Genomic DNA, 23,647 nt, shown 5'->3' on the forward strand with positions numbered 1-23,647 from the left:
TGAGGTCATATATTATCAAGTGATCCTCAAATATGAGATGACAGTGATAATGTTCAAAGGCCAGACTCTATTAAGTAACTGCTCTTACAAGGTCTACTAGGATAGAGCCTTAAAACTGACAACTTTTTCTGGACATGGGGCTCAGGCACCCAAATATATTTAACCCGTATAGTTCTGATCAAAAGGGGGTCATTTTAGAGCTATTTTAAGTTACTTCTTTATCATTTGTGTATTCCCGTACGTCGTCTGCCATTGTGTTGAATAAACGTCTGTTCACTGGATGGATGAATGACTCCCCTAGTGGGTCTTTCCGAATCTCATTCAGACAGCCTCACAAAAATCCTGACCACTAAAACAAGCCTCTCACATAGTCTTTCGTCAGGTAACCGCTTAGGAGCTGGGGCAACCTGCTTCTGATGGAGGACAAAGGTTTGAGCAACACGTCGCTACTTGAGAATGCAAAGAAGCCCAGAAATCAGGGGCCACAATAACACTGCCGACCCCCAGCTACGCAACGGCCTCTTTCGCGGCGGAGAGACCCATTTCCAACTAGGCGCCGGGAAGCACCCGCTCAGCCTGAATGGTGGAACGGCAATGACAGTGCAGGAATCCCACGCCGGCTGCGTGGTTTGTGGACCCGACTAAAGAATGGGCTGGAGCACTGTTCACCTGACACACCCCAATCCGCCCTGCAGCAGTCCAGGGCAGCGGGTGGGGCGGTGGGAAACGGTTCAACACGCTGAGCTCAGCCGACCCGGGATTGCAGCAGATCGGCCTACCAGGCCTGCGCGCACGCGCATTCCTTCCGCTCCCGCCAGTCTGTGGCGCACGCGCAGTCCGTGCTCGCTCGCTCCATCAGTGCCTGCAGGTCCCGGGGCTCCGCCCCCATAGACCACGCCTCGCTCCCGTGCGCCGAACGCTCCATATCCGGGTTCCCGCCGCTGCCGCCGCCGCCGCCGCCGCCGCTGCCGTAGCGGCCGCGTAGCTCATTCAGCTTTGCCGGGAGTGGTGTAATTCCCGATCAAAATGGCGGCTGTGGGGCGAGTCAGCTCCTTCGGCTCTTCTCCGCCGGGATTAGCCTCGACTTACACCGGAGGCTCCTTGGCCAACGAGCTAACCTCGGGCAACGGCGGCGCTGCAGCAGGCGACGACGAGGACGGGCAGAACCTTTGGTAACGACCCCACCCCTCCCTGCATCCCCGCTAGCGCTCCCGGCCCTGCGGACGCCTCGGGATCCGTGCCCGCCGGAGCTCGGCGCCGGGCCCAGGCCACTGCGTTCTCCGCAGCCCCCGCCCAGGCGCGCCGCGGCCGTGTCCATCCCTCCGGCGCTGTGGCCCCGGCCGCCGGCCTCAACGTGCGCCTTGCTCCCCGTTAGGTCCTGCATCCTCAGCGAGGTCTCCACCCGCTCGCGATCCAAGCTCCCCGCGGGGAAGAACGTACTGCTGCTGGGTAAGTGTCCCCCACCTCGCTCCGCCCCGCCCGGCCCCCATCCGGCCGGGGTCCGGTCCTCCAGCCGGCTCGCCGGCTCGCTTTGTGCGTGCGGACTGCGGACCCTGGTCGCGTCCCGCCCCGCCGTGCGACCTTTCGCTGACAGTTTGGGAAGAAGAGAAACCAGGATCCCTGCGCCCGAACCTGAACCTGCAGGGACTCGCCCTTTACAGAGCCCTTCCTCCTCCTCTGGATGTGGGAAGGCCCTGACAACCTGCCCTGGATGTGAGAAGGCCCTGACAACCTACCCTGGCAAGGACAGAATGCGATAGCCCGTCGGAGGGATTCTAGTGGCTCGGACTTTACCTAGAAAATTAGGACGGTTTTTCTTTCATAACAAATCGGTAGCAGGAGGCTCTTTCTTAAGAGCTCCAGTGCAAATGGCATGCCATTAATATTTAATAGCTGACTCTTTGTATAATTGACAGAGAAGCTAGAAATGAGACCTGGTATTCGTGATAAATGTTCTTATTTGATTCAGCTTTTTCGCGTCCAGTGGACTCGTGTTGCAGCTGCCTTTTTAAACTGTCACTTATCATTCTGAAATTTACAAAGGGCAGTAGAACACCTTTCTAGTTCAGCTCCTTGGGCCAGATGGATGTAAATAAGGAAAATGGTTCAATGTCTCAATTCACCTGCTCTCTGGAAGTTATGTATTTTGTTACTTTACTGATTCCGGGGGTGGGGTAGAGGGACAGGGAGGGACAGCACTTCACAGGTTCATATTTTTGCAGGCGTAGCTCCTGAGTCATTTATACGAGATATTTCTTCCCTGCTTTAATGTGAGATATTGCAGTTTGGCTTATAAGATGATGGTTAAATTTTAAAACTTTGGTATTGATGTCTCAAGACTATTTTTGCTATATTACGTCTAAAAACAGACAACAAATCAAATCTATTTGATAGGGTCTGGTTTTAATAGGCCTGTGTAGATGTATAAGCAATTACTTACTTTTCATGAACTGCTACCAAGCTAGAATATGATTCTTGATGTTCTTTAAAGTTACATGGAGTTAGTTGAAAAATTAGTTTTTACCTTTGTTTTTAATGTGATAGAAAGTACCTACTGTGGCCCTGGCTGGTTGGCTCAGTTGTAGAGCGTGGGCCCAGCTGCCGGTCGTGTGGATGTTCCTAGTTTCATTCACGGTCAGGGCACACAGAAGAAGGACCATCTGCTTCTCCATCCCTTCTTCTTCTCTCTGACTCTCCTTCTCTCCCCCTGGTCCTCTCCCGCAAGTTTGGCTCTATTGGGTCGAGCGAGTTGGCCCTGGGTGCTGAGGATGGCGAAGTGGCCTCCTCCTCAGGTGCTAAAAAATGGCTCGGGTTGCAACGGAGCCAAGACCCTAGATGGGCAGAGCATCGCCCCCTAGTGGACTTGCCGAGTGGATCCTGGTAGGGGCGCAGGTGGGAGTCTGTCTTTCTGCCTCTGCTCCTCTCACTAAAATGTAAAAAAAAGAATACCTACTGCCGGCCCTGGCAGGGTAGCTCAGTTGGTTAGACTAGAGCATCATCCCCACATGCTGAGGATGCAGGTTCTATCCCTAGTCAGGGCACGTATAAGAATTAATCAATGAATGCATGGATAAGTGACTAAGCGAATCAATATTTTTTTCTCTCTCTGTCCCTGTCCCTTCCTTTCATTCTAAAAGTCAATAATAAAAAAATTATTTAAAAAAAAAGCAAGAGCCCACTTCAAGTTAACCTGGGTTCAGTCACAGCCCTATCACACACTAGCCAGGTGATAGATTAAGATCCAAAAGAAAATGTGTGAAATTTACTAATTTAAATAAATTACTATTGATTAGTAAATTCAAATGGACTTAAGACAGTGTGACTATATTGAAGTGAATTATATCTTGATTGTTTTAAGTTAAAGACTTTTTTCAAATATTAATACTGTAAAGATAGGATTCCTGAATTTTGTTTTCATTTTTGAGTTCCTCCTAGTTATTCCTGTGCATTAGATATTACTTAGATGGTTCTGTTTGTAGTGAAACAAAAAGTGACAATTTTTTTTTTCTTCTTCTTCAGAGACAAAGTCAGAGAGAAGGATAGATAGGGATAGACAGACAGGAATAGAGAGAGATGAGAAGCATCATCAGTTTTTCCTTGCGACACCTTAGTTGTTCATTGATTGCTTTCTCATATGTGCCTTGACCGCGGGCCTTCAGCAGACCGAGTAACCCCTTGCTTGGGCCAGCAACCTTGGGTCCAAGCTGGTGAGCTTTGCCCAAACCAGATGAGCCCGCGCTCAAGCTGGGACCTCGGGATCTCGAACCTGGGTCTTCCACATCCCAGCCTGACGCTCTATCCACTGCGCCACCGCCTGGTCAGGCATGTTCATTTCTTGATGTTTCTAATTTGCACTGAAGTTGCACCATGTTTTTCTTTCTTCTTACCATGCATTTTTGAAAACCTGCTTTTAACACTGGGTCAGTGCATGTGACTGAGTATATTTACTAGAGGCTCCAGGCTCTTCCATTCCTCCATACTTAGGATAGATTAAATTTCCTTTTTTATGAGCTTAATAGTTCATAAAGCTCTATCTAGGATCAAGTTATATGAACTTGAAATTAAAATTTTTTATTTGAGTACTATTGGGATTTTCATCAAAGTCCTTTTCAGCTTTGGAAGAAATTAATAACAGATTTTTATACTGATTATATACCTATATAAACAGGATTAATTTCCTAAAATACCTCTAAAGATTTCTTAAAGATATTTCCCATCACATATTATAGCAGCATTTAGTCTGTGCTGGTTGGGGGAATAAATATATAAATAGGGATTGTGGTTTTCTTTGTTACGAGTTTAAGTTGCTAGGCAAGAGGATGGTTATCTTAATGTGCCTTTCATGAATTATGGTGATCTCTGGAGTCCCATGTTTAAAAGAAACAAATCTGAGACTGTAAGAGGGTTTTACATTTCCAGAAACAACCTATAATAGGAATGATTATTAAAGCTTAATGTATCCCACACACAAATTGCAGTTTAACCTTAGCCTGCTACTGGGCCTCCTCTCCTATTGCCTATACGAGAAAAGGGGCAGGACTAGCAATGTGTGAGCCATTCTCAAGCGTTTCACATAAATCTTAGTTTACCTCCTCATCCTCCTTCCCGCACCCAAATCGGGGAGGTCGATGTTAGCGCCCGGTTTTGGATGAGGTACTGTATTTTAGAGACCGTTTAAGCGAGTTTTCCAAGGTCACACAGCTATAAAGATCTTGTTCTGTGACTCTGGCTTGGCTTTCCAACTTGATAGAAGTTCCCACAAGAGAAAGTGCTCTGTACTTTTCATACTACATAACTTTTTAAAAGGCAATCTTTTTTTTAATTTTTTTATTTTTTTCCATTTTTCTGAAGCTGGAAACGGGGAGAGACAGTCAGACAGACTCCCGCATGCGCCCGACCGGGATCCACCCGGCACGCCCACCAGGGGCGATGCTCTGCCCACCAGGGGGCGATGCTCTGCCCATCCTGGGCGTCGCCATGTTGCGACCAGAGCCACTCTAGCGTAAAATGCAATCTTTGAGCGAAACTGACATCCAAATAGGGTATTTGTTGGAATTCTAGGATGTAGCTAATGAGAGACACCACTCTGGGCGTGGCACTTGTGTTTAAGCAGTCATTTAACTAGGTAGGCCTGACCCCTAGTGAAACCCAAAAACACTGGCATTAATGTTTAACCACTGAGAATGAGCTTCAGCAAAGTTTGTTTTTAATATTGAAGGCAAAACTTCTGCATGTCTTTTTTTGTATTTACATGTATTTTAATTAGGATTTAACTCATAAATTGTCCTTTTAGGAACTATTTTTTTGTCTTTACCCTTTATATTTAATGTATTTCTATTGTAGTGATTGTAATTAGGGTTTTGTTTGTTTTTTTGTTTGTTTGTTTTTTACAGAGACAGAGAGAGAGTCAGAGAGAGGGATAGATAGGGACAGACAGACAGGAACAGAGAGAGATGAGAAGCATCAATCATTAGTTTTTCGTTGCAACACCTTAGTTCATTGATTGCTTTCTCATATGTGCATTGACTGGGGGGCTACAGCAGACCGAGTGACCTCTTGCTCAAGCCAGCGACATTGGGTCCAAGCTGATGAGCTTTGCTCAAACCAGATGAGCCCACGCTCAAGCTGGTGACCTCGGGGTCTCCAATCTGGATCCTCCGCATCCCAGTCCAACGCTCTATCCACTGCGCCACCGCCTGGTAAGGCTGTAATTAGGTTTTAATAGCTACTTTTAAGGGTACTTTCTTCATATTTTGGTTACTTTCCCATGTTTTGATAAGAAAACTCCCTAAGGAAATAATAATAATAACAAGAACAATGAATATTTATAGCAGGGGTCCCCAACCTACGGCCCGCGGGCCACATGTGGCCCCCTGAGGCCATTTATCCATCCCCCGCTGCACTTCCAGAAGGGGCACCTCTTTCATTGGTGGTCAGTACTGTATGTGGCAGTGCCACAAAGAGCGGCAGCGCTCACGTACAGTACTACTTCCGGTGACACAGCACGTACACGTCACAGCTCCGGAAGCATGCCATATCACTTGTTACGGCTAGCAGTGACAAATATGGAACCGGACATTGACCATCTCATTAGCCAAAAGCAGGCCCATAGTTCCCATTGAAATACTGGTCAGTTTGTTGATTTAAATTTACTTGTTCTTTATTTTAAATATTGTATTTGTTCCCGTTTTGTTTTTTTACTTTAAAATAAGATATGTGCAGTGTGCATAGGGATTTGTTCATGGTTTTTTTTATAGTCCGGCCCTCCAATGGTCTGAGGGACAGTGAACTGGCCCCCTGTGTAAAAAGTTTGGGGACCCCTGATTTATAGAATACTTACATGTACTAACCATATAAGATCATTTACATACTCTGATTATTCTCTTAAACATCAGGAAATGGCCATGGCAGGACAGCTTCATTGGTTAGAGCACTGTCCCAAAGTGCAGAGGTTGCTGGTTTGATCCCTGGTCAGGGCACGTACAGGAACAGATCGATTTTCCTGTCTCTCTTTCCCTTCTTTTCCTTCCTCTCTCTCTAAAAATCAATAATAATAATAATAGTAATAATATGTATTTTTTAAAAACTATCAGGAAAGGGACACAGAGCTGTTAAGTACATTGCCATAAGGTTACACAGCCAGAAAGAAGCAAAGTAAAAATTCCAAATCGTGCAGCCTGAACCCAGAGTGAGTACCTTTGTTTCTCACGCACTCATAAACTGATTACTAAAGAAAAAGGGGCCCTGACCTCTTCTTCCTTAGTAACTAATTTATTTGTGCCATGAGATGAAAATGGTTGTATTTAGTCAGGGGCACTGACCTTAGTAATTAGTGTGTGTTTGTGCCATGAAAAAAAAAGGTTGAAAATCACTGCACCAGACTGTCTCCCTAGAGGAAAAGGAGCTGTCTTTGTAGGAAATGTAAGAAGGTGTTGAGCAGTTATGAAGGAATTTTATCTGAGGCTTCTGATGTATCAGTTTCATTGCAAAAAATCTCATTAATTTAGATTAATTGAATTCACTGTCTCCTATGATACTTATGGAGACTTAGGCCCCAGTACAGTGTCTGGCTCATAGATAGGACATCAGTATAACTTTCTGATTTGAGACCAACATGAGTTAATGAAAACTAGTCCTTTGGTAAATCGTGTAAGTCTTGTCTTTCTCATCTGTAAATTAAGAAGTTTGGATTTAGTGGTCCCTAAAGTCTTGTCTGTTCTGATAATCTCTATATATTTTTTAAATTCTAAAGATTTTGAGTTGTTAAATATTTTTAAAGAAATGTTTTGATGAAGATATAATTGGGTTTAAATTAATCAAGCATTTCCTTGTAGATGTGGGCAGTTTGATTCCACCCAGGGAAGAAATCTAGAGCCTCTTTCTTTTTCCCTGAAGAAGTGAAGGCACTAGTCCAGGATAGTGTGCAGTCAAAAAAATCCCACATAATGCTGAGCATCCTCAGGAAGTATATTTGAAATAGTCTTCTTTCTTATTCAGGAATAAAAACTAGCTTCTATAATGCTTGAATTATTGCAAGTAGGAAACCTCCCGATATCCCCAGTGGATCTAGAGATCTGTCCAGAGAAGTGACTTGTCGAGGAAGCGCATGGTTTCTGTGTGAGGGCTGACTAAAGGTAACGAGATTGTTCAGTCGGAAACCATTCATCTCGTGCGAAGCTGGGATTAAAGACCGTCAAGAGCAGTAATTCAGCTGGGGTGAAGTCCACGTGAGAGAATATCAGCAAAAGCACTTTGAAAATGCAAAACTGAGAAGAACCCAGAGTTGGGAAAAGAAAGAATCCAAGTTCAGCATGCGTCTTTGTTATTAATAAGTGAGTGACCATGAACTAACCTTTTTGGGCCTTATTTTATTGGTAAAATCAGGACAGTGTCTGTTAGAAAGATGTCACAGGTTATTTTTTATTCATCAGAATGTGCTGTGCATAAAATACTTTGCTGAGTCATGCGGGGAAAACAAGGCTAAGACTCAGTCCCTGCCCTCCAGGAGCTTATGAACTCCTGTGGGAAAGACTCAAAGTGGTAAAAATCAGGGATGTCAGTACGATAGAAGGGGTAAAACGGTCACTATCATAAGATTTTGTTGGAAAGGTGTGGAGAAGAAAACACTGTGGGCTGTGGGCAAGAGAACGTGAGGCAGTAGTTAAAACCTGGTGGAAAGGACCACGGGAGCTGAGGGGTGGCGGAGTCCTTCCTTCCCCAGAGTTCCCAGGTCTAGGGCTCGGCCCTCCCTACCATTTGAAGGGGGGGGGACTGCGGGTGGATAACAACCTCCTGACCTGCTAGTTGAGATTCTTTCATACTTCATGGGATTAAAAGAACTAAAAGAAATTATGTCTAAAACATCTTCATCTCAAAATTGGGACTCATTATTTTATTTATTTTTAAAAAAATTTACTTATTCATTTTTAGAGGGTGGTGAGAGAGAAAGTGGGGGGGAGGAGAGGAGGGGGGAGGAGCAGGAAGCATCATCTCCTATATGTGCCTTGACCAGGCAAGCCCCAGGGTTTTAAACCAGCTACCTCAGAGTTCCAGGTCAATGCTTTATCCACTGTGCCACCACAGGTCAGGCTGAGATTCATTATTTTAATATTACATGTTTTTTGCTAGAGGAAAAATAGACAAAGATGAAAATAATGTATGATCCCATCACCTAGAGATAGACAGTATTCATTTTTTCTGTAAACATTTTTTTTTTAAACAAAATAGGCTCATACCTTATATTCTGTTTCAAAATCAGATTTTTTTGTTTTTTACTTTATGTATCAGAGGGATTATTTTCATGGCAGTAGATACGGTTTTCTCCCTTTCAGTGACTGAATAACATCTATGGCCATACTATAATAATAATTGGTAGATTTCTATTGTTATACTTCATTTTCTACCTGCCCATTGTTATCTTTGGGATAAATTCCTGTAAATTGAATTGCTAGGTCAGAAGTATTACCTTTTTTTTTTTTTTTTTTTTTTTTTTTTTTTTTACGAAGCTGGAAACGGGGAGAGACATTCAGACAGACTCCCGCATGCGCCCGACCGGGATCCACCCGGCACGCCCACCAGGGGCGATGCTCTGCCCACCAGGGGCGATGCTCTGCCCACCAGGGGGCGATGCTCTGCCCACCAGGGGGCGATGCTCTGCCCCTCTGGGGCTTCGCTCTGCCGAGACCAGAGCCACTCTAGCGCCTGGGGCAGAGGCCAAGGAGCCATCCCCAGCGCCCGGGCCATCTTTGCTCCAGTGGAGCCTCTGCTGCGGGAGGGGAAGAGAGAGACAGAGAGGAAGGAGGGGGTGGGGGTGGAGAAGCAAATGGGCGCTTCTCCTATGTGCCCTGGCTGGGAATCGAACCCGGGTCTCCCACACGTCAGGCCGACGCTCTACCGCTGAGCCAACCGGCCAGGGCCCAGAAGTATTACCTTTTAAGCCTGTCTATATATTACCAGTCTCTGGGAAAGTTGTACCATTTATATCCTCACCACCAGTATGTGAGAGTACTTATTTGTCTAGCACCATTGCCAGTAAATACTGAGAATTATTTATTTTAATCTTTGCCTATCTGGTGGATAGGTTAAAAATTGCCATCTTAATTTAAAGGCCGTTTAACTGTAGAATATGTGCCATATTTGTTGATTAAGAATTATTGCTTTAGTGTGACTTTGACCTTCTGGAGCATGGGAACTGTTAATAACCATTGGAATTAACATTTATTGGCCTTCGTAAATGTTTATTGAATTAAACTCAGTGGTTTTCAGTTCATGTCTAGGCAGTCTGAGAGTGAGACAAACAACAAAAGAGAAATTCTTATTTTTAAATGTAATGTAGATTGTTGAATGATGATACTCAAAGGAAGGGTTTTGGCCAACCAATGGGATAGGAACATTTATTATGCCTGTTACTTGGGCGTTCTGGTAGGTATTTTATTACGTAGCATGTTCACTGTTTACAGAAGAGGATTTTGAGTCCCAGGTTACACAGCTGAGCTAGGATTCAAACTTGCCTTTGTCTAACTTTCCAATATATAGGCACTCCTTAACATATTGGAGGGGTATATTCTTTTCTTTTTGGAGAGGTGTATTCTTGAACAGCCATGCATACATGTTTATCTACAACCACTGGTGCAGATGCTGCAGCTGGTTAACAACCGCCTCTCCCAGCTTTGCCGGCTGGGGCAGGAGATGCTCTTTGTGAGATGGGGAGCAGACCAAAGCCCCCACCTTGCCTCGGTCATGCAGATAACCTGTGGGAGGCTGTGCAAAAGGTCTGAGCTCAAAAGTAATTCCAGTGAAGACCCTTATGGTTCTTGTCACCAGAGCTTTCAGATAAAGTAGGATGATTTATTTTACATCATGTGAGGTCAGATCAGAAATGTCAACTTTACAATGTTGATATCTCACTTGAATAAAGAAGGAATGTGGTAGGCTATAATTCTCGCTGTTCTGATTATCAAAATGCTATGAATCATAATGTGTCCAAGGAGGTGTGGAAATGTGAATCAAAGCTCTGCATAGAACAGGCATCAGGCATACACCTGTGTGTGCAAAGCAGGAAGAGTACAGTACTGTAGCCTTCCAGGACACAGGAGAGGAAACTGGGAGAAAAGGGAGGCAGAGTACAGGTACTGCTTAATTTTTCCTTTTGTCATCCCCTCTTTTGAGCTGGTCAAGACTAGAAGCTGCTGCAGAAACAATGGCAATGTCCATGGTATTTAGGAGCATTGCTGGATTCAGATCATGACCTTTCTGTAGCAAGTTGCTTTCTTTCTCAGAATGTAATGTTTACCTTTTAGGATTATCGTGAAGAATTTATGTGATGTTTGAAAAACAATTCAAACAGTGGCATACATTGTAGTGCTCAAGATAGGTATTAATGTATTGTGTACTTAAGTATTTTGCTTTGTTTAATGTTTTTCGTTTTATTTTTAAAACACTGTTGACTTTTTTTTTTTTTGCGAGAGCGGCAGAGAGAAAGAGAGGGACAGACAGACAGGAAGGGAGAAAGATGAGATGCATCGATTCTTTGTTGTGGCACCTTAGTTTTTCATTAATTTCTCATATGTACCTTGAGGGGGGGGGCGACAGCAGAGTGACCCCTTGCTCAAGCCAGCGACCATAGATAGGGTCATGTCTGTGATCCCACGCTCAAGCCAGTGACCCAGTGCTTAATTAAGCTGGTGAGCCCGCACTCAAGCCGGATGAGCCTCTGCTCAAGCTGGCAATCTCGGGGTTTCAAACCAGGGTCCTCTCTATGTCTCAGTCCAACGCTCTATCCACTGTGCCCCTGCCTGGTCAGGTCCATTGACTTCTCATGAAGGAATTTTATTTCTAGTGTATTACTTATTAAGATGTAATGAATGATAATAGTCATAGAACTTTAAATCCATCACCATAGAGATTGTCTGGTTTTACCACCTCTATTTATTCATTTATTTATTATTTTTTTAGGGAGAGAGAGAGAGAGAGAAGTGGGGGAGAGACAGACAGGAAAGGAGAGAGATGAGAAGCATCAACTCGTAGTTGTGGCACTTTAGTTATTCATTGATTGCTTCTCATACATGCCTTGACTGGGGGCTCAGGCCAAGCCCATTGACCTAGGGCTCAAGCCAGTGACACTGGGCTTTGGAAGAAATTATATCTTCCAAATCTTCTCATTTTTAATCTGTTAATAAAATTATCATTGTAAAGTTTATGAACATTAATTACATCCTGTTATTGAATTAGAGATCTGTTAAGGAGTTAAAACAGTATTATGAGCAAATGTTTACTCCTACACGGTTTTGGTGACTTTATGGAGATTTTCTCTTGTAATCAATTTGGTTTCAAATTTGAGCTTAGTGAGAATTGATGGCTCTTATTGCCTTAAGGTAAAACTGAAATTCTTTTAAATTCTTGGATCTTATACTTGGCTCACAGAGTATGATTTATTTGGACAGGGTTCAGACAAATAATTTGGAATGCAGGTTGATTTGCTGTGGAGATTTCCACTGTAATCTGATTAACATATCTTTCCTCTTTTGGTCCATTCACTGGGACAGGGTTTGGCCTATAGACTGTTTTTGTGTGGCCAGCAAGCTAAGAATGGGATTTGTTTATCCACATTTTTTAAGAGCTGGGGGGAAAAAACAAAGATGAATATGTGACAGAGACCTTATATGACCTACAAAACCTAAAATATTTACTACCTAGTCCTTTATAGAAAAGGTTTCCCAACACCTGGATGAGGACATAAAATAGTGTTATTATAAATAGCATTTGATCTAATGAAATGTTTTCATTTGTTTTAAAGATCTGTCCCCTTAAAGAGAATTCAGTATTAAAGTGCAAATTTAGATAAAATATTGAGAATAATTTTAACACACTAAAGGGTTTTTTATAGGACTTTCCTATTAGTTTGTTTAAGCAGGAACTCTCTACTTGTTTAAGTGTTTATTTACAGATCATTAACTATTTGGCTGGCACAGGCAAAGCTGGTGTGTCTGTTTCACTGCCAACTGAAAGCCAAGGAGCTCAAGATAAAGCTTTCCTTTTTTTTTCTTCTTTTTAATGACAGAGACTGAGGGACAGATAGGGACAGACAGAAAGGAAGGGAGAGAGAGGAGAATTAATTCTTCGTTGTGGCTCTTTAGTTGTTTGTTGATTGCTTTCTCATATGTGCCTTGACCAGGGGGCTCCAGCAGAGCGAGTAACCCACCTGCTCAAGCCAGCGACCATGGGGTCATGTCTCTGATCCCATGCTCAAGCCAGCGACCATGGGGTCATGTCTCTGATCCCATGCTCAAGCCAGCGGCCATGGGGTCATGTCTCTGATCCCATGCTCAAGCCAGCGGCCATGGGGTCATGTCTCTGATCCCATGCTCAAGCCAGCGGCCATGGGGTCATGTCTCTGATCCCATGCTCAAGCCAGCGACCATGGGGTCATGTCTCTGATCCCGTGCTCAAGCCAGTGACCTTGCACTCAAGCCAGATGAGTCCGTGCTCAAGCCTGTGACTTCGGAGGTTTGAACCTGTGTCCTCTGAGTCCCAGTTTGATGCTCTGTGCAGTGCACCACCACCTGGTTAGGCATGATAAAGCTTTCTTACAGTTTCTAGACAATAGGTAGATGAATTCTTTCATCATTGTTTGAAGCCACAGGGGCTCCACTGCCCTACTTGCAACTCTGAGGGTGTATATTTGCATACAATGAAGTAGCTATGGAGTATTTTTATTATAATTTCTTTTACTCCTCAAACTATTAGGCGCTTTGTGTTATTTTTCAACTATAACGTGGAATCTAGTGAGTTTTGTTTCTTGGTTTGGCCATTAAAGATGATTTTTGAGCCTGACCTGTGGTGGTGCAGTGAATAAAGCGTCGACCTGGAAATGCTGAGGTCGCCGGTTCGAAACCCTGGGCTTGCCTGGTCAAGGCACATATGGGAGTTGATGCTTCCAGCTCCTCCCCCCCTTCTCTCTCTCTGTCTCTCTCTCCCTCTCCTCTCTAAAATGAATAAATAAATAAAAATTAAAAAAAAAATGATTTTTGAATGTCTGTCAATGTCAAATACCAGCATCTTGAATTTTAATATTTTTAAATCCTTCTAATTGCATAATAGATTAAAGAGGGAGCGTTCATTCATGGTAAACTTTTAATATCTTCAGACGTTGTTCACCTTGGCTGTGGAAAGGCAGTACCAACAGCACAGTCCAGTGACCAGTAAGTTTCCTAAGTTTAGTGAAGCAGGTGTGTATTATGAGCTTACACTGTTGATTGATCTACTACTGATGAGAGGTGGCCACTTGAGTTTTATAAATATGAATGATGAATTATTTTAATAAATTGTAAATGCTCAGGACAGGGAGTTACAGATGAGGTATAGTTATGAAAATGGAGACTGTGGTTGTGATTAAAGATAGGAATTTTGGTAAAGGATCTTCTGTGTATCCAACGGGTGTCCAACAGGTGCTGCAGTGAATGTGAATGTGTACCCCACCTCCCCCAAGTCGTGTTGAAATCCTAACCCTCTGTGTAATGGTATTAGGAGGTGGGGCCTGTGGCAGATGATCAAATCATGAGGGTGGAGCCCTCATCGATGGGGTTAGCACCCTTATAAAAGAGACACCAGAGAGTTCGCACCCCTCCTGCCATGCGAGGACCTAGTCAGAAGATGGCTGGCTGTGAGCCAAGAAGTCAGCCCTCTCTAGACACCAAACGTGCCAGCCCCTTGATCTTGGACCTCCCAGACTTCAGAACTGTGAGAAGTAAATATTGTATCTGTTGTTAAAAAAGCCACCCAGTCAAGTGTGCATTGTGTTGTTGGACATCACAAAGAAGGGCACTGAGCCAGACTTGTGGAGTCCAAGCTTCCTACTGAAATGTTAAGTTAGGGTTCTCCCAGGTGTGGGGTGGGGAAAGAAAGAATACCAGATAAAAGTGACCACGTGTGTGAAGATTGAGAGGTGGGGGAGAGCAGGGCCTCTCTGCTGCAGGGGAAGTTGTGAATGGCTGGAGCCCCGCTTGGGGGTACTGGGACGTGGTGAAAGATGGGCCGAAAGGTTAGGGGCCTTTACTGTGTGCCCTTTACAAGAACAGGAAGAAGACCCTAAAAGGGTTGTTTTCTGACATCGTTTGAAAGTTTCAAACATACAGAAAAGTGGAAGGAATTTTAGAGTTAATATAAGGTCTACCGGAAAGTTCTGTCTGTTTTTGGAATAAAACAATACAAATTTTTCTTACCGTCAATAAACTTTATTAAATAATATAATTGCCATTATTATTGATTTCTTGCCAGCGCGAGGGCAATTTATATCCCATTTTTGAAAAATGTTTTATCTTTTGATGCGAAAAATTGAACCAGTGCTTGTTTGATATCTTCTTCATTTTTGAATTTTTTGCCCTTCAAAAAATTTTGGCCCTGGCCGGTTGGCTCAGTGGTAGAGCGTTGGCCTGGTGTGTGGGGGACCCGGGTTCGATTTCCGGCCAGGGCACATAGGAGAAGCACCCATTTGCTTCTCCACCCCCCCCCTCCCTCTCTGTCTCTCTCTTCCCCTCCCACAGCGAGGCTCCATTAGAGCAGAGATGGCCCGGGCGCTGGGGATGGCTCCTTGACCTCTGCCCCAGGCGCTAGAGTGGCTCTGGTCAGGGCAGAGCGAAGCCCCGGAGGGGCAGAGCATCGCCCCCTGGTGGGCAGAGCGTTGCCCCTGGTGGGCGTGCCAGGTGGATCTCGGTCGGGCGCATGCTGGAGTCTGACTGTCTCTCCCAGTTTCCAGCTTCAGAAAAAAAAATATATATATATATTTTGTAAGGACAAAAAACAAGTGATAGTCAGAAGGTGCTAAGTCCGGGGAATATGGTGGATGCGACAGACATGCTTCTGTAGCATTTCTTCCTTGTTGAAATTTGTAAAAATTACAGTGGCGTAAATGAACTTGATCAGTAGCCATGGTACACTATCACTTCACACATAAGACTAACGTGAATCAACTTTGTTTTAGTTAATTTGCTACGTCAGTATGTATAAATTAAGTGATAAAAATAGAGAGGCACACATGCGCCAAATAAACATGTGCTTACGTGTCGAAACTTGTTGTGATAGAAACGGACAGAACTTTCCGGTAGACCTTATACGCAAACCTAGATTCTACCATTAACATTTAACTATATTTTCATTATCATGTGTTCAACACTACAACCTTTTTTAAAAAATGCATTTCAAAGAAAGTTACTGATATCTCTATACTTCCCTCTAAGTGCTTCAGCATGCATGTCATTAACTAGAATTCCCAAAGCGTCTTTAGCGGGAGAGAGGCATGATGACATTGTTTTAGGAACTATTCAGCTGAGGGATGGGGAATAGAGTGGGGTATGAGTTTAGTGACTGTTCGCCTTTTTTTTTTTTTTTGTGAGAGGAGAGAGAGAGAGAGAGGGACAGACAGAAAGGGAGAGAGATGAGAAGCATCAGTTCTTTGTTGCAGCACCTTAGTTGTTCATTGATTGTGTTCTCATATGTGCCCTGAGGGGGAGGGAAGGACAGCTGAGCCAGTGACCCCTTGCTCAAGCCAGCAACCTTGGGTTCAAGCCATGGGGTCATGTCTATGATCCCACGTTGAAGCCAGAGACCCCACACTCAAGCTGGTGAGCCTGCACTTAAGTTGGATGAGCTGGCGCTCAAGCCAGTGACCTAGGGTTTCGAACCTGGGTCCTCTGCATCCCAGGCCAGTGCTGTATCCACTGCACTGCTGCCTGGTCAGGCAGTGACTGTTCACTTCTAAGTGGCATATTTATATAGTGAGGAAAAGAGAACTGGGAGGAGGCCAAGGGTTAAATTTCTAAAGATATAACGAGAGGAAAAAACCCAGCCTAACAAATAATGTGATTGGAGGATGTATATAAACCTGGAACTACTACATCTTTGCAAATTCCTCAGATTAAGATTCCTGGAAATAGGTAACAAATGAGATTTTGTTTATGGAATGGAATATGACCTCATTGGCCTTTGTAGGCCTTTTATGAAATAGGTCTATTTTCAGCGCCCATATTTGCTATCAAGACAAATCATGTCAGGTTCATTTAGGTGTAGGAAAAGTGACAGCACAGAAAATGGTTGTTATAATTGAAGCTTAAGATTTACGAAAAGATGTGCCCTGGCCAGAGGCACAGTGGATAGAGCATCATCCCAGAGCATGAGGTCACCAGTCTGATGCAGGGGACGCCAGCTGGACTCCTGAGGTTGAGGTTTGGCCCTGGTCAGGGCACATATGAGAAGCAATCAATGGTACAACTAAGTGGAACAACGAATTTATGCTTCTCTGTCTTAAAAAAAAAAAGACTTTGAAAAGAAGAACTGGACTTAATATGTGAAAATATGAATGTTTAATATTCAACTAGGTATAATTTCCAAATGTTATTAGAAGCTAAGAGGGGAGAAGAGTAGCTGATAGAAATTTTGTTCCCAGAAAGATTTTGTTTCAATAGCAAAGTGCTTCTTTAAACACCTTGAGAATCTTCTCTGTGCCGAGCGCTTTTGGTATTAGAATAATCTTAGGAGTAAGACAGTCTTTTGTTTTTTCCCTCATCCCATTTTCTCCTGAGAATAAAAGGAAGGTGCCGTCTTGAGAAGGTTGACTGGGATTCTTTTGGGAGGCTTGGATTATTGCCATGTTCCCACAATCTTTGTGATTGTGGCCTGGCCTCAGTTTTTTCATCTGTAAGTAGAGACGATTTTATTAGAGTTCTTTATAGTCTGTGTGTATTTGTGAAATGTTCTTTATTCTTTGTGTGAACACTTCTGATTTTTACTGGAAGTGAGATGTTTCAAAATCACAGGGTGGGAAAAAAATCTCACACTACCATGTTGACCTCATTACATTCTAAATTTCACGCATTCAAATTATTTGTCCTTTCTAGAAGGACACTCATTGCCTCCAGACCTGTGTGTATATGCTTTCCTTACTTCCTAGAATGACTAACTCTCCATGGCTCATTAACACTGTGAGAGTTGGCTAACGTGCTACCTTCTCTTCAAAGCCCTTTTCAAAATTCAAAACCAGAATTTTCCTGGTGCTGGCTGGGTAGCACAGTTGGTTAGAACGTAGTCCCAATATGCCAAGGTTGTAGGTTCAGTCCCTGGTCAGGACACATACAAGATTCAACCAATGAATGCATAAATAAGGAACAACAAACTATTGTCTTTCTCTTACTCTCACCTCCTTCCTTTCTCTCTAAAAAATCAATTTTAAAAAACAACCAAATTTTCCCTTAGGGTGGCTTCCTAGTTTATCACTTATCTGTAGTATAGTCATAAATGACAATATCTTGAAATTGTCTTCTGTATTTTTCCCTCACCAATTTATGAGTTCCTAGAGGACAGCAGCATTGACATGAATCTTTGTGTCCCTAGTGCTTAGCTTAGTGCAGAAAATGTCTAATGCCACTGGTACTCCAGGTGGTCCCAGGCCATTGACAACACTGGGAAATTGTTAGAAATGCAGGTTCTCGGGCCTCACCCCAGGCTTACTGAGTGAGAAGCAGGAGGTGAGGCCCAGCAGTGTGTGTTTTAACAGGCTTCCCAGGTAAGTGCGATACGTTTTGAGAACTGTTTGTTATCCAGTGAAATGAATGATGGACTGTTTCCATGGGATAATCATTTTTCATTTGGTGTCATTTTAAGTTAGAGGACTCCTTTCAGGAAAGTAAGAGAAATCCTTTTTTTTTTAGTTCTAGAACAGGGTCAGACACTTTTTAAGGTAATAAATTATTTTTTAGTATAGGTTTAGGTTCACAGCAAAACCGAGTGGGAAGTACAGAGAGTTTCTGAATATTCCCAGTCCCCGCATTTATGACAGTTATTACAGTCCCCGAACTAACATTGACATGTTACCACCTGAAGTCCATAGTTTAATGAGGATTCATTCTTGGAGGTGTTCATTTTATGGGTTTTCACAAATACATAATGACATGTATCTAGCACTGCATTATCATACAGAATAGTTTCACTGCCGTAAAATTCCTCTACTCTGCCTATTCAGATTCTCCTTAAAAGGTCTTCATAGATCGCCTTACACAGTGATTTAAAATATTTTTATGTCTAATGTGCTTGCCTATTGAGGTGACTAGATATAAGTTCTTTAAATTCTTTCTGATTCTAGTTCTTGAACAATTACAAAACCAAAACAAATTAGAAATGCCATAAAAGCAGTAGAGCTGATAAAATTCAGATTAGCACTCAATATAAAAAATGTTTTACTGAAATTAAATGCCGTTTAGGTTTTACAGTAGCCATAAGTACTTACGTATTTTATTTTTCACTGGTTAACTTTATTATTTCCATTTTAAGCATGATGAATCATCATGGAAATCAATGTCATTATCATACGTACTACTGCTTTCCACTCAAGCTGTTATTTTGATGGGCCATCTTAATAGAACACCGCAAAAATAGTACTGAAAAATAAGTACTCGTTTAATGACAAGTTTTTTATCGCCTATTTAAGGCTACACTTATTGTTACGGAGTGTTGGAAAATGGTTCATAAAAAGAACCAATCTGGCCTGACCTGTGGTGGCGCAGTGGATAAAGCGTCAACCTGGAAACGCTGAGGTTGCTGGTTCAAAACCCTGGGCTTGCCTGGTCAAGGCAAATATGGGAGCTTCTTGCTCCTCCCCCTTCTCTCTCTCTCTCTCCCCTCTCTATAATGAATAAATAAAATCTTAAAAAAAAAAAAAAAAAAAAAAAAAAAAGAACCAATCTGGCCAGTACAACTGAATGTAGAACTGACTGCTCTGTGGCACTGTTTGTGAGTTGGGCGTGCTGGTTCCGTCCGTACCACTTGGTCTCCGCTTGGCACCGGTAGGATTATAAACACCACTGCCGAGGTGGGTATTGCAGTCTTGCGGCTGCATTTAGATATAAAGATGGTCATTCAGAAGATCTAAGACATACATAATTATTTTAAAGCTGAACGTGAAAATGAAAACAATTTTTAGATTCTCGGAGAACTCATGAATCTCCAGGATTAAGTCCTTAGATCCAAGAAACAACTATTATTAACATAATATTGCTAATAATTAGTAAGTTTATGAAACAGCAACATGTACTTTTTAAGTAGGTTCACAATATTTAAAAAATCCTCACCAAAACATGGACTAGCTAGCCTAGTTTTAAACTTTTTAAACTTGTGCCATTTAATTCACATGACTTTTTGCTATTAATATTTTTAATCTGCATTTTGTTTTTGTGTTCTACCTTCCCTCTACCTTTGTTCTTACCCAGCTAACTATCCCTAACTGCCAGCCCTCTCCCTTGCTACGTGTTCTTATGGCTACATGGTTTGCCGCGGCTACAGTCACAGTTCCCTGCCCTGGTCAGATCTGCTGTACCGTTTGTCTTCCATGAGTGGCCCATGTGTAGGCACATGGCCCACACTGGGCCATCATAGTGTCTACCCGAGATTCTGCAGCCGGAAAGCCCCAAAAGAGTCTTTTGTTTCTTCTAGGTTAGACTGTGATGACGTAAGAGTTGAGCTTCCTGAAAAATACCCACAGAGGAAGCCATTTGTAATAGGATAGAACAGACACTGAGAGGGAACACCCTGGAGGTGAAGTCTGCACCTTCAACTCCATCGTTTCCTGGTGGTTTTCCATCAAAGGGCCCTTCTGGTTGAAGCTAGTGTCAGTTAGATTTTTCACTTGGCACTAGAAAGCATCCGTGTGTGTATGTGTGTGTGTCCATGTTACAATTTAAAAGATTTGTCTTTTTATACAGGTGAAGATGGAGCTGGGAAAACAAGCTTAATTAGAAAAATTCAGGGAATAGAGGAGTACAAGAAAGGAAGAGGATTGGAATATTTGTACCTAAATGTTCATGATGAAGACAGGGATGGTGAGTGTCCTGTTTGTGACCCAGGTTTCCTGAAGTCGCCCCCAGGTGCACAGATGCTCCTCTGAGTCTTTGAGTTTGTCGTTTTCACTGGGAGCCCTGCTACGTCATGCCACTCAGTAAACAGTTATACCTAGCATACTTTTATTTTGGGGGGGATTGGGATTCATATGTTTTAAACATCTCCAGTTGTTCTGGTGTGCAGACTTCAGCTTTCTTGCTATCATTGAAGAACCTCACTTTCAGTTCATCTTCCTTCAGTGAAAGATAGTGAAATACTAGTATCCTATGATTGTTTGCTACCTTTTATCTTCTTTTCACTTTTTGACATAAAAAATGTCATCTCCCCAGCTTTTCTTATCTGATCAGCCATTATTTTTCTTCTATAGATCACTTGCCTTCTCATTTTTATATATAATATCTTGACTATGCGTGGCTCTATCTGCTGATGGTAAGAATAGCAATATGGGCCTGACCTGTGGTGGCGCAGTGGATAAAGCGTCGACCTGGAAATGCTGAGGTCGCCGGTTCGAAACCCTGGGCTTGCCCGGTCAAGGCACATATGGGAGTTGATGCTTCCAGCTTTTCCCCCGCCCCCTCTCTCTCTGTCTCTCTCCTTTCTAAAAATGAATAAATAAAAAAAAAAAAAAGAAAAAAAAAAAAAAAGAAAAGTGTTCTCAGTCCTGCCCCAAAACAATACTTTAAAAAAAAAAAAAAAAAAAGAATAGCAATATGTCGTTTAGTCTGGTTTGGGATCGAGAAGCATGAAGTAGAGGGTGCTGGTGTTCTGTGCTGGCAGTTAAATCACTTCCCTGAATATTTGTTAGGCCTTTACTAAATTGATAGATGTGACCTAAATAGTTGAACCTTGTCAAAAAAGACCTCTCCTGTGGCAATGCCATAAAATACCAAGTAGTACCGTTAGTTGAAGGATGAAATAACTTAATCCTGTTGCCTTGGTAATTTTCCTTTGTCTGTTGTAGATCAAACAAGATGCAATGTATGGATCTTAGATGGAGATCTGTATCACAAAGGCCTCCTTAAATTTTCACTGGATGGCATTTCTCTGAAGGACACGCTGGTTATGCTGGTTGTTGATATGTCAAAGCCTTGGACTGCTTTGGATTCTTTACAGAAATGGGCAAGTGTTGTTAGAGAACATATTGACAAATTGAAAATTCCTCCCGAAGAAATGAAAGAAATGGAACAAAAGTGTGAGTAGTCTAGAAATGCTAATGTAGATTTCAAGTACAAATTCCCTAACTGGCAATCATTATTGTTAGTAATTTTTTACTTTGAATAAGATTTAATGAAGGAAACATAATGTGAGTACTGTCTCTGAAATTCAGTTTTAATGATGTGCTAGGTTTCAGTATAGTTTCAAGTTGGACACGCATCCATAATGGCAGACTCTTTCTTAGAGGTGCCTTTGCTCCTTTGCCGAAAGACCATATGTGTTCATTTTGAAAGGTGGTTTTTCAAGATTAAAAAAATTGCAGTCTTCAGCTGCTCATTTTCAGCCATTTCATTTCTTGATAAGCAGAACAATCTTATCAACCTGTCAAAATGAAATATGTCAAAAAAGATGTTCACAACATAAATATAAAGATGCTAAGCTGGTTTTATGATTCACAAAGTACATATTTTTACATGCTCATGTAAGTTGGAAGTTTTCATGGAAGTTATGAAAATGGATGGGTCATTTCTAACAGGTTGTAAGCCAGCTGTCACAGTTGTTAATTTCACTGAGAGTGCTTCACTTGCCAGTGTTATGCTTTGCTTAAGGAAATATACGGATTGAGTGCTGCCTTTCTTATTATTGTTCATTTATAATAACTTTTTGAGGAGAATTGACAGCTTACTAGAATTTATATGCAAGGAAACAGTGAAAACTTAGGAGAATATATGTCCTAAATCATTGAAAAATGTCTAACTGCTCTTTGTACTTTTCTTTCCCCGTTGGCCATTGACTGCCTGTAGGTTTTCCCCCCTCTAAATTTATACTGTAGCACTGGTCCCGGGACCAGCAGCATCAGTATCAGTGCTGCTGGAAACCGGTCAGAAATATACATTTCAGCCCCCCCCCCCATCAGAAACTCGGTGCATGCTAGAACTTGAGAACCACCGTAGAGTTCCGCCTCTGATTTGAAGAGTAGTATCTCCCAGAGCTGTCAGGGTACGTGCGTGCCTCTCTGTTCTCCAACGAACTGCTCTCAACTGTTCAGGATCTCCTCCTCCTTGACCCCGTGTAAATTTTTTTTTTTATTCATTTTTTTTTTCTTTCTGAAGCTGGAAATGGGGAGGCAGTCAGACAGACTCCCGCATGCACCCGACTGGGATCCACCTGGCACGCCCACCAGGGGGCGACGCTTTGCCCCTCTGGGGTGTCGCTCTGTTGCGTCCAGAGCCATTCTAGCGCCTGAGGCAGAGGCCACAGAGCCATCCCCAGCGCCCGGGCCATCCTTGCTCCAATGGAGCCTTGCTGCGGGAGGGGAAGAGAGAGGCAGAGAGGAAGAAGAGGGGGAGGGGTGGAGAAGCAAATGGGCGCCTCTCCTGTGTGCCCTGGCTGGAAATCGAACCCGGGACTCCTGCACGCCAGGCCGACGCTCTACCGCTGAGCCAACCGGCCAGGGCCGACCCCGTGTAAATTTAAGACACTTTCCTCCTCTGTGGTTCTGTATGATATGCCCCATATACTGTTTTAATCCGATGCTGTGGATAATTTGTTTCCAGATCCATTTTGCTTTTAAACACAAAAAGCAGTTGTGTATGGAAATCCCTGTGACTGCTTCCCTGCTTGTTTTCTTGGTAATTCCTCAGAGTAATCACCGAGCCCAAGTACACATTGTTAAGACCCTTGATACCTTCACTTTAACTTTTTTTTTAAGGGAAGGTTTTGATAGTCTTACAAATGAGTTCTAAAGTTTCTCTGAGTTGGTAATATCTCATTAATTCTCAGGCTAGGTTGTGACTTGCCCAAATAATTTGCAAACTAAACCAGGCCTACACTAAACCCCACTCTTTGGAGCCATTCAGTGTTGTACTCTGCTTCCTAATAATTAATGTGGGTCCAGTGCTTCTGAACTGTCCTTGAACTAGATTTCACAAACCCTTTTTGTATCTTCCCTTACAAGATGAAGTATAAACTGTAGTAAAATACAGTGTGTCTGTAAAGTCATGGTGCACTTTTTTGACTGGTCACAGGAAAGCAACAAAAGACGATAGAAATGTGAAATATGCACCAAATAAAAGGAAAACTCTCCCAGTTTCATACCTACTCAGTGCAG

The 23,647-nt window shown here is 42.9% G+C and overlaps 1 protein-coding gene across 1 annotated transcript in view; it reads left to right on the forward strand.

Moving 5' to 3' along the window:
• The first annotated feature begins 892 nt into the window (after positions 1-892).
• The window catches only part of DYNC1LI1 (dynein cytoplasmic 1 light intermediate chain 1), a 36,703-nt gene continuing 13,948 nt past the window's right edge, over positions 893-23,647 (forward strand). Inside the window, exons 1-4 of the mRNA XM_066246107.1 lie at positions 893-1,172; positions 1,376-1,449; positions 20,247-20,363; positions 21,344-21,574. Of these exons, the coding sequence (XP_066102204.1) occupies positions 1,027-1,172; positions 1,376-1,449; positions 20,247-20,363; positions 21,344-21,574 (568 nt within the window). The 5' untranslated portion in view covers positions 893-1,026. The remainder of the gene's footprint in view (positions 1,173-1,375; positions 1,450-20,246; positions 20,364-21,343; positions 21,575-23,647) is intronic.

Source organism: Saccopteryx bilineata, chromosome 10, assembly GCF_036850765.1.
Source record: "Saccopteryx bilineata isolate mSacBil1 chromosome 10, mSacBil1_pri_phased_curated, whole genome shotgun sequence".
Taxonomy (NCBI): Eukaryota; Metazoa; Chordata; class Mammalia; order Chiroptera; family Emballonuridae; genus Saccopteryx; species Saccopteryx bilineata.